At 36.5% G+C, this 14,581-nt stretch overlaps 1 protein-coding gene across 1 annotated transcript; it reads right to left on the minus strand.

The window, feature by feature from the left end:
• Nucleotides 1–607: 607 nt before the first annotated feature.
• MC4R (melanocortin 4 receptor) lies at nt 608–1,606 on the minus strand (the record flags this gene model as incomplete). The annotated part of the gene is made up of 1 exon (XM_082641027.1): nt 608–1,606. One exon carries the CDS (start codon nt 1,604–1,606, stop codon nt 608–610), a length of 999 nt encoding a protein of 332 aa, XP_082497153.1.
• Between the last annotated feature and the right edge of the window lie 12,975 nt (nt 1,607–14,581).

Below are 14,581 nucleotides of genomic sequence, written 5' to 3' on the forward strand. Positions count from 1 at the left end.
TTGCTTAGGCAAATTAATCTCTCTGTCTTTGAGAAACACTCATGGTTTTCTGAGTCAAAAATATTCCTTCTTTAAAAGTAACTGTTTTTCTCCCAATAGAAGCTTCATTTCTGCTTCTGCACAAGCATAATGAGCAAGTTTTATTATATTACTTGAAATTTCAGCTTTTTTTTTAATGATTAAGCATCTTCAATATTTCTCCCCTAACTGCTAGAATCAAATCTCTACACTTCAATGTTGTATAGTGTAATATAAGAAACCATTTATTAGAATATATTTAACGAAGCTGCGATTTCCATGTTACTAAAACAAGCAAAGTGTCAAATCCTTGTGAATAACAAGAAGTAAACACTGTTAAACTCTTCATAAGGACTTTTTTTTTTAATAAATCCAAAGTGCCTACAACCTGTAATATGGATTAACATTTTACAGCCCAAATCTAGCACTTTTTCACGTCAAAAATCATAAACTTAAACTATACAATAGAATTTCTCAACCGATGCCTTACACAGAAGAAAAAACTGTTGCCGAAACACACTGTTCAAGTTGTATGTATGAGAAGGAGAAAGTCTCTTATGTTTGTGTTTAGCATCTCATCTGGCCCCATTTAGTATCTGCTAGACAAATCACAGAGGCCACCTAGAGGATAGCAACAGATGATCTCTTTGAAGGTTTTCCTTAGTTCTTGGCTCCGGAGTGCATATATTAGAGGATCAATGATGGAATTACACATGATTAGGATGAGATACAAGTTAAAGTGAGACATGAAGCACACACAGTATGGATTCTGGGGACAAGAGATGTAGAATATTAAGTGGAGGAAGAAGGGGGCCCAGCAGACAACGAAGACCCCAATCAATATGGTCAAGGTAATCGCCCCCCTCATGTTGGCACCTTGGTGGATGGTGCCAGTGCCTGGGAGGACGGCGATCCTCTTAATGTGAAGTCTGGCCATGAGGAACATGTGGACATAGAGAGAAGCCATGAGAGCCAGCATGGTAAAGAACACGGTGATGAGGCAGATGATAACAGCGCTGCTATCTGAGTAAATGATGAACAAAATGCCCGACACTGTGCAAGCTGCCCAGATACAACTGATGATGATCGCAACCCGCTTAACTGTCATGATGTTATGGTACCGGAGGGCATAAAAGATAGTAAAGTACCTGTCCACAGCAATCGAAAGCAGGCTGCAAATTGATGCAAGCAAGGAGCTACAGATCACCGAGTCAATGACATTGTCAATATTCACTGTGAAACCTTGTGCGTCCGTGTCCGTGCTGTTTAACAGGGTGATGACAATGGTTTCTGAGCCGTTGGAAACGCTCACCAACATATCAGCCACAGCCAGGCTGCAGATGAAAAAGTACATGGGTGAATGCAGATTCTTGTTCTTGGCTATTGCCACAATCACCAGAATATTCTCCAACAAGCTTATGACACCCAGAGTCACAAACACCTCAGGAGAGACAAAAAGTTGCTCATAGCACCCTCCGTCCGAGTAGCCTTTTGCAAGGGACTCACTGGCATTGCTGTGCAGTCCATAGGTGCTGTGGTTCCAGAAGTGGAGAGAAGTGTGCATTCCATGGTGATGGGTGGAGTTCATCCTGCACCAAGTGGATTCAGATCCCCTCTGGATTGACTTAACCTCCTGGGTCAGGTAGCGTCAGCGATTTTCTCCACGTTTTTATGTGTCTGAAAGTTATAAGGCTGAAACTGGCATGCCTTTGGTGAATAAATGTCACATGCTCCGAAGCTTGAAATGGAGTTTTTAGTCTCTTTCAGGTACGACTCTGATCAGCATCATTTTGAAATCTTAGGCTTCAAGATGCTCATTCAGTCGAGTCTGCTGTTTGCTTTTTTGTTCTCACTTCCACTTTAACTTGAGTCGCATGCATTCAGGTCTTTTCAAAATAATTTGCCTAGTAGCTGCTGTACCATTGGGAGACAGATCTGTGTGCACATGCTCACATCAGCTGCCTCTCGGACGTATCAGTTCCCAACCTGAAGCTTTGCTTTGACTGTTAGTAGCTGCTGCTGATTTTTATGGTGTGTGAAGGGAAAAAAAATGTTCCGAGTGACTCCTTCTCTGCTTCCTCTGGACCAATCCAAGTCCAGTGGAGTCTGTGAGACACCGATGATGTTCCAGAGATGCAAACTGCAGGCAACATTGATTCAGATGCAGAAGCCTGTGGAATCGGGAAGCGAGCAGGATGTGAGAGACTGAATTTCCCTTTTCAAGTTTTTAAGGAAAACAGCTTGGTTCCCAGAGGACATTCTTTGATTCACAACAAGTAATCTTGAGGCACCCAGGTTTATTCCTATTTAAAGGAGGAGAGAGAGTGTGTGTGTGTGTGTGTGTGTGTGTGTGTGTGTGTGTGTGTGTGTGTTCCTGAAATAGATACACTGCCTTTTTGGCCAGGTGTGTGTGTGTGTGTGTGTGTGTGTGTGTGTGTGTGTGTGTGTGTGTGTGTGTGTGTGTGTGTGTGTGTGTGTGTGTGTGTGTGTGTGTGTTCCTGAAATAGATACACTGCCTTTTTGGCCAGGTGTGTGTGTGTGTGTGTGTGTGTGTGTGTGTGTGTGTGTGTGTGTGTGTGTGTGTGTGTGTGTGTGTGTGTTCCTGAAATAGATACACTGCCTTTTTGGCCAGGACATTGAATTTATTTACCCTCTCAATTTCTTTGAATTAAGAACAAAGGCAGTAGTGCTTCAATTTAAAATAGTTGAAACACAGGGAGACTATGTAATAATACAGGAGACTATGCTGTGGATGGAAGGAATAGGTAGGTAGTTACAATTTTCACAAGCCTCAAGAAGGAGTTCATTTCTCATGTACTAATATCGGATATTTCTCCATAGCAGAATTTCTTTTATCATAGCTAGAAAAGCTTTATTTTCATTCACGATATTTAAAAACAATATAGTATTAATGTAAACTATGTTTACTCTGAACTCAGAAAGAAAAAGATCAATAACTAGGCAATACTCAGGTTTTTTTAAAGAATTATTAAGGTATAATTGATATACAAAAGTTGCACATATTTAAGATATACATTTTAATGAGTTTGGACATTTGCATATATCCATGATACCATCACCACAGTCAAGGTACTAAGCATATTCATTACCTCCAAAAATTTCCTTGTATTCTTTTGTGTTTCCTTTTTTTGTGTGGTAATACACTTAAGGTGAGATCTACCCTCGTAATATATTTTAAAGTGCACAATACTATATTATGAACTATAGGCATTGTGTTGTACAGCAGATCTCTAGAACTGAATAACTGAAACTTTATAGCCATTGGGCAACAATTCCTTAACAGTGGTCTTGGAAGTGATTTCTTGGAATTGACACCAAAATTACAGGCAACAAAACCCAAAATAGACAAGTGGGATTACAACAAACTAAAAAACTTCTGAACAGCAAAGGAAACAATCAACAGAGTGAAAAGGCAATCTAGGCAAAATGGTAGAAAATATTTGCAAGCCATCTATCTGATAAGGGGTTAATATACAAAATATGTAATGGAATAACAAAAAACTGAATAGCAAAAAAACTAAATAACCCGATTTAAAAATAGGCAAAGGGCTTGAACAGACATTTCTGCAAAGAAGACGTAGGAATGGCCACACAAAAAGGTGCTCAACCACACTCATCATCAGGGAAATGCAGATCAAAACCACAATGAAGGATCACCTCACACTTGTTAGGATGGCTATTATCTACAAAAGAAAAGATAACAAGCATTGGCTAAGATGTGGAGAATTCTGAACTCAGTTTTTTGGTTTTTTTTTTTTTTTTAAAGGCAGCTTATCTACTTCATTAATCCAAGGCTTTCTAAATTAAACCCACACATACCTTGGTAACTTTACTTATGCAAGCCCAGATGAGTGGATGCTAGTTATATATCAGAGTTTCTGAATGTTTTGCTTAAGCTAAGTTTGAAAGATTGTGAGAAAGTTACTTTTCAAATTTAAACTCCAGGTTATGACATTTTCTGTAGTGTTTTTCCTTGCTATGACTATTTTTGGTTTTAGCTTTATATAATTTGTGGCTACTGACAGTAGGGACAATAAAAAATAATTATTTCAAAGTTAATTTTAAGTCTTCAGTTATTTAGGTAAGGGCTTTATCTTCTTCCCTTTTGAGACAGAGGCAATGTTAAATAATATTATGTTAAATGTTAAATAATAAATGTTAAATAATATTATTCCTGAGCATTGAGTTAAATTAACATCTTCCATCCATCCCTGAAATTGGGTGGGACCAAATTCTAGCTAATGGAATGCCAGTACAGGTGAGGGTGTTGTTATCTCCTTTGTGAGATTCATTTTCCCTCTGGTCTCCTCGTGGATGATGGCAGAATGTCTTTGAAGCCTCATGTTATAGATGTCAGAACCATATCATGAAGGAGCCTGGGTCTCTGAATAACTGCACAGAACACAGCTCACATCTCCAACTCCCTCCACACCCTGGCCCACCAACTACATTGAACTGTGATACAAGCAAGTGATAAATATTGCTGTGTTAAGCTGCTGAAATATTGATGTTTACCTGTCACAGCAGCTAGCATAAATTACCTTGACTTTGAAACTTTTTAATGGAGCTGTTTACAAACCCAAATTACATGAACATCCTTTCTCCCATTTTGGATTTGCATGAGTAGTGAATTACCTAATAAGCAAGCAATAGGGAAGAAATCTGTTGAAATGTTTAAGCATCAGCTAGTCAACTCTGTATAACCTCTTCCTGAGTCAACCTTGACTTTGTGATCTCTACTTCTCTTGGTGGCGTAATTGTTCCATTTTCTTAGGCTTAAAATTCAGAATATCTTTGACTTGTTCATCTTTCTCAAAAATCCCTACATGAAATCACTTGTAAAATACCTTCTACCAGTGTGTCTGACTCCTCTTTCTCTCCCGACCAAACTCACTTCCCACTATTCTCCTTCATGGAAACTTTATTGCAATCAAAATTCCACGCAAGATTGTATGCACACTAGAGAGTTTCTCATGAGTTTACTCTATTCCCTCTGCTTGGAATGCTCTTTCCCTATATTTGTGAATGCGTAATCATCATTATATTGTAAAAATTATTAATAGGCATATTATATATAATTATATAACAGGTAAAATTAGTACTTGAAAACAAAGCTGTCTTTCCTTTGGGTTTTCACCAAAAATAGGATTTAATTTACAGGCATTATGATCACACTGAAATTCCAGAAAACCATATACATTTAAAATCTCAAATTCAATTATTTGGTGTAGATTTTCTAAAACCTTGATTATATGGTTAATCATGCTGAAAAGATACCATTTTGTCATCTCCAAGGAGGAATTTTAATAGTCTGGTATAGTTTAGTTCTATAGAAGCCAGAAAAAATACAACCAGCAATGCTAGACACATTAATGGTATTTTTAAAGATTTATTGCAGATTTCTTTTTTCTGAGTATACAAAAAAATGAGTTAGATCATAATATATTTCTCTTCTGAGCATACTCCTTGTTTTATATTTTATAACAATAAATATGAAACATTGCTAAAGAGAAGTATCTATCAAACTGTGCTACACAGAATACTATTTTTAGATGTTAATGTTATTCCCACCACAGAATAAAAGGTCAAAGAATTTTAGAAAACATTGCAAACTCATTGCCTTCTTGAAGTTGCAGAGTTTACATTAGCAGGTAAACTTTCTGAAATTTCTTACTAGAAAAAAATTCAATATTGCTTAATCTACTTATTTCCTGAACACAGACCCTATCTTCCCCCACTTTTAGTTTTCAAGTACCTATTACACTCAGTTCTATAACAATCGTTTTGAAATGAGAATTTGTTCCAGAGTTGATTGATATATTAGAGAATATTTTGAGCATAATGCAAATATTGTGTTTGTTTTTATGTAGTTTTATGTAGGTGAATGTGGAAAACTGCACCCAGCTGATCCAAGACACAAGAGACAAAACACACACACACATCAAACATTTACCAGCCACCTCAGCCCACAACATGTGTCACGACACACAACAATTTGGTGTTTCAACTTCTTGTGAGATTTCAGATCCTTCTTCCTCTATCACTTCCTTCATCTTAACTCACAAGCTGTAACCCTCCTGAAACTCACTTCCTCAAGCAAACTGCATACAGGTTTTTCTAGGTAAAGTTCCATATTTGCTGTACTGTTAAGGGTTGGTTTTTTTTGTTTGTTTGTTTTTGGTTTTCGGTTTGTGTAGTTTTAACTATTAAGCACGTGTAATTCTGTTCTATTGTTTTTGTTAGGTTCCTGTCCTTTTTTTTAATGTGTCACTGATGAAGTTTCTGAGTGTTCTGTGTCTAACCCCATTTTTCCCCATAAGCCCTAGGTGTCATTGTGGTTGCATGATTTTGTGTAGCACATTGATTTTTAGACTACATATGTCACGTTACAGCAGAACTAAAGGTAACATGATTTGGAACATACAGTTTGGGAAATATTCATGTAGAACAAATTATTCTGACTGTGCAACTCTTACTTATTTTAAAGTGCTTAATGATTACCATATGCACCATGAAATAGAATCCTTATTTATAAAAATACATCTCTTATGTCTATAGGCTGATGTTCATGTCTTCCAGATTAAATAATTGCTGTCTCTATATAGAATATCCCAGTAACATGCATACACAATTCATATGCAATATTGATATATATGTAAGTTATTATTTTAGGGAATAGAAGATATAGACATTAATCAAAGCTGTTTTAGTTACTTCAAAGCCACATATGTTAAACTGTCTACGACCAGCACCAATGTGTTGGTGATAATGACAATTATATATGCAAGCTGTAAACATTTTTGGGATATGAATAAAAATAATAACAGATAAAAATTTGCCAATAATTCTTGTAGATTATTAATAATTAGGTAATGATTTACTTAATGTGAACATTTTATTACCTCTTACAAAATAAAAATAATTTTTCTCTTTAGATTATATTTATCAGATATTTAAACATTCTCTAAATAATATATGGACTACAAGCAATTTTTTGTTGAAATCTGTGTTTATAATTATTTTTAATAGAAAACAAGTATTGTTCTCTATTGTTTTAATTTAAATATATCACTTGTTTGTTTTCAAATCTTTCAGAATTAGACAACACCAAGATAGTATAATAACTTTTCCTAAAACACCTTCACTTCTAATGAAATATTATTAAAATGTTATTCTTTATAAAGTTGATCCTATGAAACATGAATTTATTTTAAAATATTAGGACATTTTTCTGTAAAAATTTCATTTTAATCTGGCTTATAGTAATAGCCTCTGTATGATTTTGCTGTCTTTATCTTAAATCCCCTCCCAGTCTACTTAATTTGCTTTTCTTCTTTCAATTCTTCTATCCACCAATAGTTTTACTGAGCACCTACTATATTCCAGGTATGGAGGCAAATAGTCATGTGCTCTGCCACTGAGGAAATTTAGTGTAGATATAATCTAAATGGGAGACTTAATTGAAAGCTAATAACTCCTACATATTGTGACTAGTGATTAATAATTAGTAATTAATAGAAATAATCTCTGCTTGGGCTGGTCTTAATTTGTTTATTGAAAGTGTTTTATTAAAATGTGAATTGGAGGAAGATAGGACATAGAAGGGTGAAAGAGGTTGAGAGGGCTAGGATTCAAGGCAGTTCTGCAAAATCAGATTGTGTGAAATGATATTATTAATTTGGGGAATAGAGAATACTTTGGCATGGCTGCAACACACAAAGGAGAGGTATAGAAAAGTCTGGAGCTGTTAGCAAGGTACAGGTCACCTAGGACTTTGCATGTCATGCCAGGGGGCTAGGACTTTACATTCTTGGCCTCTATAACAACATGTAAAAACCTTGAATGAAGGCCACATTAAATTACCTTCAAGATAAAGAGCTTCAGTACTGAAGCAGTAATGTGATAAGATTTAGGAAAAGCACAGTGTGGAATTATGGAGGGTAAAGTTCAGGAGTAATTACTAAGATACTATTACAGTAGCCCAAATAAGAGTCTGTGAAGACCTGAGGTTAGCCAGTGGTTGTTTTGCTGCAGATGGGACTACTAATCAGTCATGAATGGAATGAGGAAGAGAAAGGAATGCCCTCCATTTTTTGGCCACAGTGAATTGGCAGATGTTGGTGCCATTTACCTGGTAGACACATGGATTGGTTCTCTCAGTCTCCATTTGAATCTCCTTCAGTTTGGAGTTCAGAAAGCTAAAATTTACATTGCTCAGTTTTCCTTGCAGCCTGCATTCTGTATGTAAATTAGTTTTTCCCAATTAGATATTTTCTTAAGAGATTTAGAAAGCATAAGTGAGGCTGAAGTCACCTTCCTGTAGCCCTAGCAGCTGGCTGAGGATCTGCCAGATGTCAACTTTGGCACCAGGTGACTCCACCTTCAGGTGTCAGGTCACCCCCTCTGTGAATCAGGGATAGCAGGACCAGCAGCATGTCCTGATCTGTGGACTGCACGCAAGTGGTGTAAAATTGGAATAAATAAAATAGTTGAAGGTCCACAGCTCCTATTCCAAAATTTCTGTAAGCATCTATTTCCTGTATTAAGTCCCTTTCTACTTGATATACTGAATGTCTATTTTCCACACTGAACTATAATTGTTATACCTGATTAAGGAATCCTTTTAAGAGACAAGATGCATTTAGTTTTTAAAATTTTGAAATTGAAGTGTTTTTGAGACATCTAAATGGACATATCTATTTAGCAAAGATGAGTATAGAATACAAAGGAACAATCTGGTAAAAAGACATATATTTTGGTTGTAGTAGATATAGGCTGTACTGAAAGCTGTAGGCTTCTACTCGGATGGAAGAAAAAAGGGAATTATGAACAGAATCAGGAGGAACACATGTATCTGGGAGGCACATGTAAGAAAAAGAATAGGCAAAGGAGACTGTGTTAGTCTAAGTCTTCTGTAAAGAAGATACCAAGATAGGTTGAAGTGCATATGATTTTACTGATGAAAAGACTGTGAGAAAGAAAAAAAATGGGGAGTGAGCCAGGAGAAGCTGAGAAAACTGTCAAATCACAATTTGAGCCTGACCTTGAGTGAGGAGAGAGGGAAGAAGGCAGAATGGAAGTGTCCTAGACCTGCAGTGAAGTTAGCCCTGCTGCGCACGGTGATCGGCTGGGGGCACCTGTGGGAAGTGTGATGGTGGAGCAAGTGTGACAATGAACTTCAGAGGGCAATAGCAGGGGCTCATGGTCAGTTAAGCTCCCTGTCGTCGGAGGTCTCCTGGCATATTTTCACAGCTGCCACGGAGTCTGAGAAGTGGTCAAAAGTGGTAGAAAGAGAAGCAGGAGAGAGTCATTGGACTATCAAAGAATAAAGAGTATAAAGGAGATAAAAGGGCAGCAGGCACAAATCCAGCGGAGCTGTCAAGTGAAATCAGAATTGGTTCTTTTATACTGAAGTCAGTGTCACCCTTTTTGGAATGTATTTTGTTCACAGTATCTTTACTGATCAAAATATGACATAAAAATATAAACAGTTCCTATCAGATCAGTAAATTCTCAGTAATCCTAATAACACTTAAAGGGCTTCCCTGGTGGCGCAGTGGTTGAGAGTCCGCCTGCCGATGCAGGGGACGCGGGTTCGTACCCCAGTCCGGGAGGATCCCACGTGCTGCGGAGTGGCTGGGCCCGTGAGCCATGGCCGCTAAGCCTGTGCGTCTGGAGCCTGTGCTCCGCAACGGGAGAGGCCACAACAGTGAGAGGCCCGCGTACCGCAAAAAAAATAATAATAATAAAATAAATTAAATTAAATAAATTTAAAAAATAAAGTAACATGCTGCTAATTAGTTCTGTTATAATAACTTTATATTTGAGTGTGTGGATGTGTCCGTTTCCTCTTCCTGAAGTTACAGTCATGGTAATAATAGTAATAACTTCAAAGCTTACCGTAAGAATTAAATGAATTAATATATATAAAGCATTTTGACTACTGCCTTGCACAGAGTAAATGCTGTATAAGCATTAGGTATATTTATTTTATATTTTTTTAACCTAAGATTTTTATGGCTCTATAGTCTTTCTGGGAATTGCATACTAGTCAGAATCCACTTTTTTTTCACACTGTATTCAATGGGAGCCGTTTTTAAAGACACTTTGGTTATGAAATTTGATTTCTTATCTGTGTAGGCACTGAAAACAATTTCCCTTTGTTTGCAAACACTCAGTGATACCTCATGTATCATTAAACTCCTATTTTCAGCACAGCAATGGTTCACAGTGGCACGATTTAGTCACTTCAGGCCCAGAAACACGTAGGTCACATTTCTACACCCAAATGGGCTCATTTGCTTTTTTATCAATGGAGAACTGGGTTACAAACTCTATAAATAAATTCTCCTTTGCAATGAACTTGATGTGGCCTTTATCCCAGTGAGTCATTTGAGAAACTTAGTTTTTGCTTTTCAATGGATTTTTAAAAATCCGGGTGTGGGAGAAGAATAGGAGGGTATTTAACACCTTTCTTGCCTTGGTGGGGAGATAGAGAATGCCTTGCTTCATTAAGCCGTAACTAATAAATATTCTAAAAATCTAATATTTATTTAGAGTTATAGTTTTCCATGTGTAGTGCATATAGTCTCAGAAATTTTCTTATAAATTTAATCTTTGAATTAGATTTCATTTGCTTCTGAATTGATTCTGAATTTTAATTGCTTTTAAATTGAAAGACGCTTCTGTCACTTCCTGCCCCAACTTTTCTGTTAGTTAATCAACAATCTGTTTGGCTATTATAGTTGAACAACCTCTACTTAAATAAAATTATGATAAACAAATCTGTCATAAAACTTAGCATTCCTCCATTTCTGATTCTATAACTTTGGATTTTCTCATATAGCATGCCTCTGAAGGTGTCTGTGCTATTTCCCTGCTTTTGATTACATCTGGTGATGTAGAGTTGATAGTTTTGTACAATATTATAATCAGGATCTCAGCTTTTCCAATGACTTGCAAAATAAGAGTTTGCAAAATAACTAAGTTTGGTTTACCTTAGTTTATCTAATATTATTAAAGAAGAGAAGCAGAAATATTATCTCACTGTGATGTTATAAGAAAATGTCTATAAATGCCCATGGAATGTTTTATAAAGACAAAGCCTGTAAATGCTGAGTTTTGTCATTTCATGTATATGAGAGGTTTTAGACTCCCTAAAACGTCCTGCAATACCTAACAAACACATCGTGAAAATTCTTTCATGAATAATTTTTATTCAAGTTGCTTTTTTTGCTTGTGGCCAGAAGTCTTTACTTCATTAAAATTTCAGAAGTAACTTTAAGGATATATGAAGTGCCTTCTCCCATTTAAGCTCAGTATATGTCTGACTGTGTACCTCTTACTAGGTTCAGGAGGTAATATTGCTCCTATACCCCTTCAACTAGAGTTTTGCTTGGATGAAGGGGAAAAAAATAGTGACAGAATTTGGCTTTGTAGCAAGGTGTGGTGTGTCAGAAATGACCATTCCTGTGGTCCTGTGTGTGAGGTAACCAAAGACCGAGTGTTGGCTGGTTACTGCCACCCACGTTGTTTCTCAGGCAGGCTGTTTGGTAGCAAGGAGGAAAAATTTTACCCAAGTTACCTCAAGTAAGGGGCTTTAATTGTGAGGCTGTATCATGAAGTGAGCTGCTGTTTTAGAGACCAGCTGTTACCTCTTCAGTCTGTTCCAGACCCTGCATAGTTTCTATCTCTATGTTCCCCTTTTTCAACTATATATTTTTTTCTATCCAGACTTCTAATCCTGCACCTCTACCTTCTGTATAACCTCACTTCAGCCTGCCTTGGACCCCACAGGAACCTAACACTACCTGATGGAAACTTTGCATGTTCAGTACCCACTGGTAACTGTCAAGGTCTCTCCATGCTTCAGGTCAGATCCCTGAGAGGGTTTAGACGCCACAGCATGTCATAGGCCACAAAAAAGAACATGGAGTAGCTCATCTTATGTCAGGTGCCTTCTCCATGTCCAGTTAGCTGTGATGGGCAGAGGGCCAAAGTGATACAAGGTAGCTTTCCATGCACATAAATGTGGTGGCCTGGATAACCTCATGTAAAAGGATGGTTGTAGGTGATGCGTCATGGATGGTGCCTGGTATAGGTGAAAAAAAACAACAAATTGTTCCAACTTATATTGGAGACATTAGGTCAGTGTACAGCAGGCCAATATCATGGTGATTTATACTCTAAATTTCCTGAGATGCAAAACACAACAATATGCCTAGAGTATGTTGCATCATCTATATTATTTGAATTAGACTTTAAAGTTGCACCCCAGATTGAAAACTCAACAATGATCTCAAATGATTGTTTTTCTTTTTTTACCAATGTTTTCATTCTTAGATGCCTATTAGTCCACCATATTGATTTAGTATTATGTATGTATTGCATTCACCATCATGATGCCTTGAGTTTTTCATTATATGCACCATCATTTTGCATGTTGATATAATTATTAGCTAGTGAATTGAGAAAAAACTAAGCAGTTATTTCTGAACAAATCAATGATAGTCAACTGTGTATGGAGTTCTTATACAAAAGAATTTCAATGAGTTTTTTTAGATTTTAACATTATGTAAGATATTGTAATAAGTGTTGGGCATTTGGTCTCTTCAGTCAATAGAAAACTTTTCATTTTCTAAACTCTTATAGGAGGGAAAAATACACTGATTTTTTTCATTGTTTGCCTTACTCTCCTTTGGTTTCCTAACAGCCCCTCTGGTATTGTACAAAAGACACCTTAACTTTTTTTTTTTTTTTTTAGATTAGTGCCTCAGATTTAATTGTTCTTTTCAAATGTGGTAAAACCACAGTCTTCCAAAGCAAGTGCATAACTCTATTTATAGATTTTCTGTCTAGTTCCATCAGTGGGTTATAGTCTAAACAAGATGATTCCAACACTAGACTCAAGACCCTCTAACAAGTTTAATAACAGATTTTAGGTCTCTGGCAATTAAATAATATCCTTTGGCTTCAGTTACTCCTCACACTTCTCCAGTAAACATGCCATTCAGTGTGAATTCTTTTGCTCTAGGATATATGACTCTCATTTACCTTTAAAGTTTAGAACTTTAGAAACATATTACTCTGTAACTGGGTTTTGTGGTTATTCATAGCTTTTTTCTTGGGGAAGTTTCTGTACCTCAGATTATAATATTAAACAAGTTTTGCCTCTTTCAAAATAAAGGCTATATTGAACATTTATATAGTCTTTAATATTTTAACGTCTGCACACTCACTGGATATAAAATCACTGAAGGACTTTTTTAACAACAACAAACATGCATAGATATCCCAAGACTTTCATTCCTCCATCACCCCATAAAATTTTTTATTTATGTATAGTTGGAAGGGCTGTATTTCCTATGAAAAATAAACTTGATCACAGCATATTTGATTGCTTCTCAGGAGTCTAAGTAGTCTAGTACCCTTGCAATCCTAGTTTGACGTATTATTCTCCATGTGATAGCCTTTGCCTCTATCTGGGATCTGATAGTCCCTGGCACTGAATCAAGCAACTAAAACAAGCAAGGTAACATTCTATTTATATGATCTTTCATAGATTCTATCAGGACTATAGGGTTTGATACAGTTCCCACAGCTGTTATTTTAAACCCACGGAAGGCGTGAAGCCATTTTAGTTAGCCATCAGGGGGACCATACCATGTTTCATGAGCATAGCTTGATTATTGCTGCATGATGAAATTTAACATTTATTAAAAATTACATTTTTTTCCTAAAATTCTATGCAGTTATTTATTGATTCATTCTGTTGGTCAAAAAATTCATTAAGTACCTTGTATTAATAAATTAGTTTGAATTAGTTTACTAGGGCTGCCATAATAAAGTATTACAGACTGGGAAACACAAATAGCAGACATTTATTTTCTCACAATTCTGGAGGCTAGAAGTCCAAATTCAAGGTGTCAGCAGGATTGGTTTCTTCTGAGGCCTCTCTCCTTGACTTGTAGATGGTCATCAACTCTTTACATGTTTTTCCCTCTGTATGTGTCTGTATCCAAATTTCCTCTTCTTTATAGGACATCAGTCATATTGAATTAGGGCCCACTCTAATGACCTCATTTTAACTTAATTACCTCTTTAAAGGTCCTATCTTCAAATACAGCCACAGTCAGAGGTACTGGGGTTAGGACCTCAAAATGTGAATTTGGGGAGGTTCACAAATCAGCTTATAACAGTACCTGCTGTGTATTAGGCACTGGGCTATCTGTTAACAGTCAAATATTTCTTTGTTAATTCAATGTATGTTTAGTAAACCAGGGGCTATTCCAGGTGCTGGGGATGTAGTAAAGACCAAAACAGAAATAATATTCTAGTGGGTAGTATATAGAGGCTAAATGAATTAGTGCTACTCAGAAATCACTGCTTCTTTTAATATTAAATTCCAAAGGCGTGTAAATCAATATGGAAAGGTTTTGTGAGAATTTATAAACAAATCAATGTTTGGTTCCAATAAGTAACAGCTATCCCTGCCTGCTGGAAACTTCTAAATTTCTTATTGTTTCCTGGATGTATAAACTAT

Source organism: Mesoplodon mirus (assembly GCF_964341445.2).
Source record: "Mesoplodon mirus genome assembly, chromosome: 13".
NCBI lineage: Eukaryota > Metazoa > Chordata > Mammalia > Artiodactyla > Ziphiidae > Mesoplodon > Mesoplodon mirus.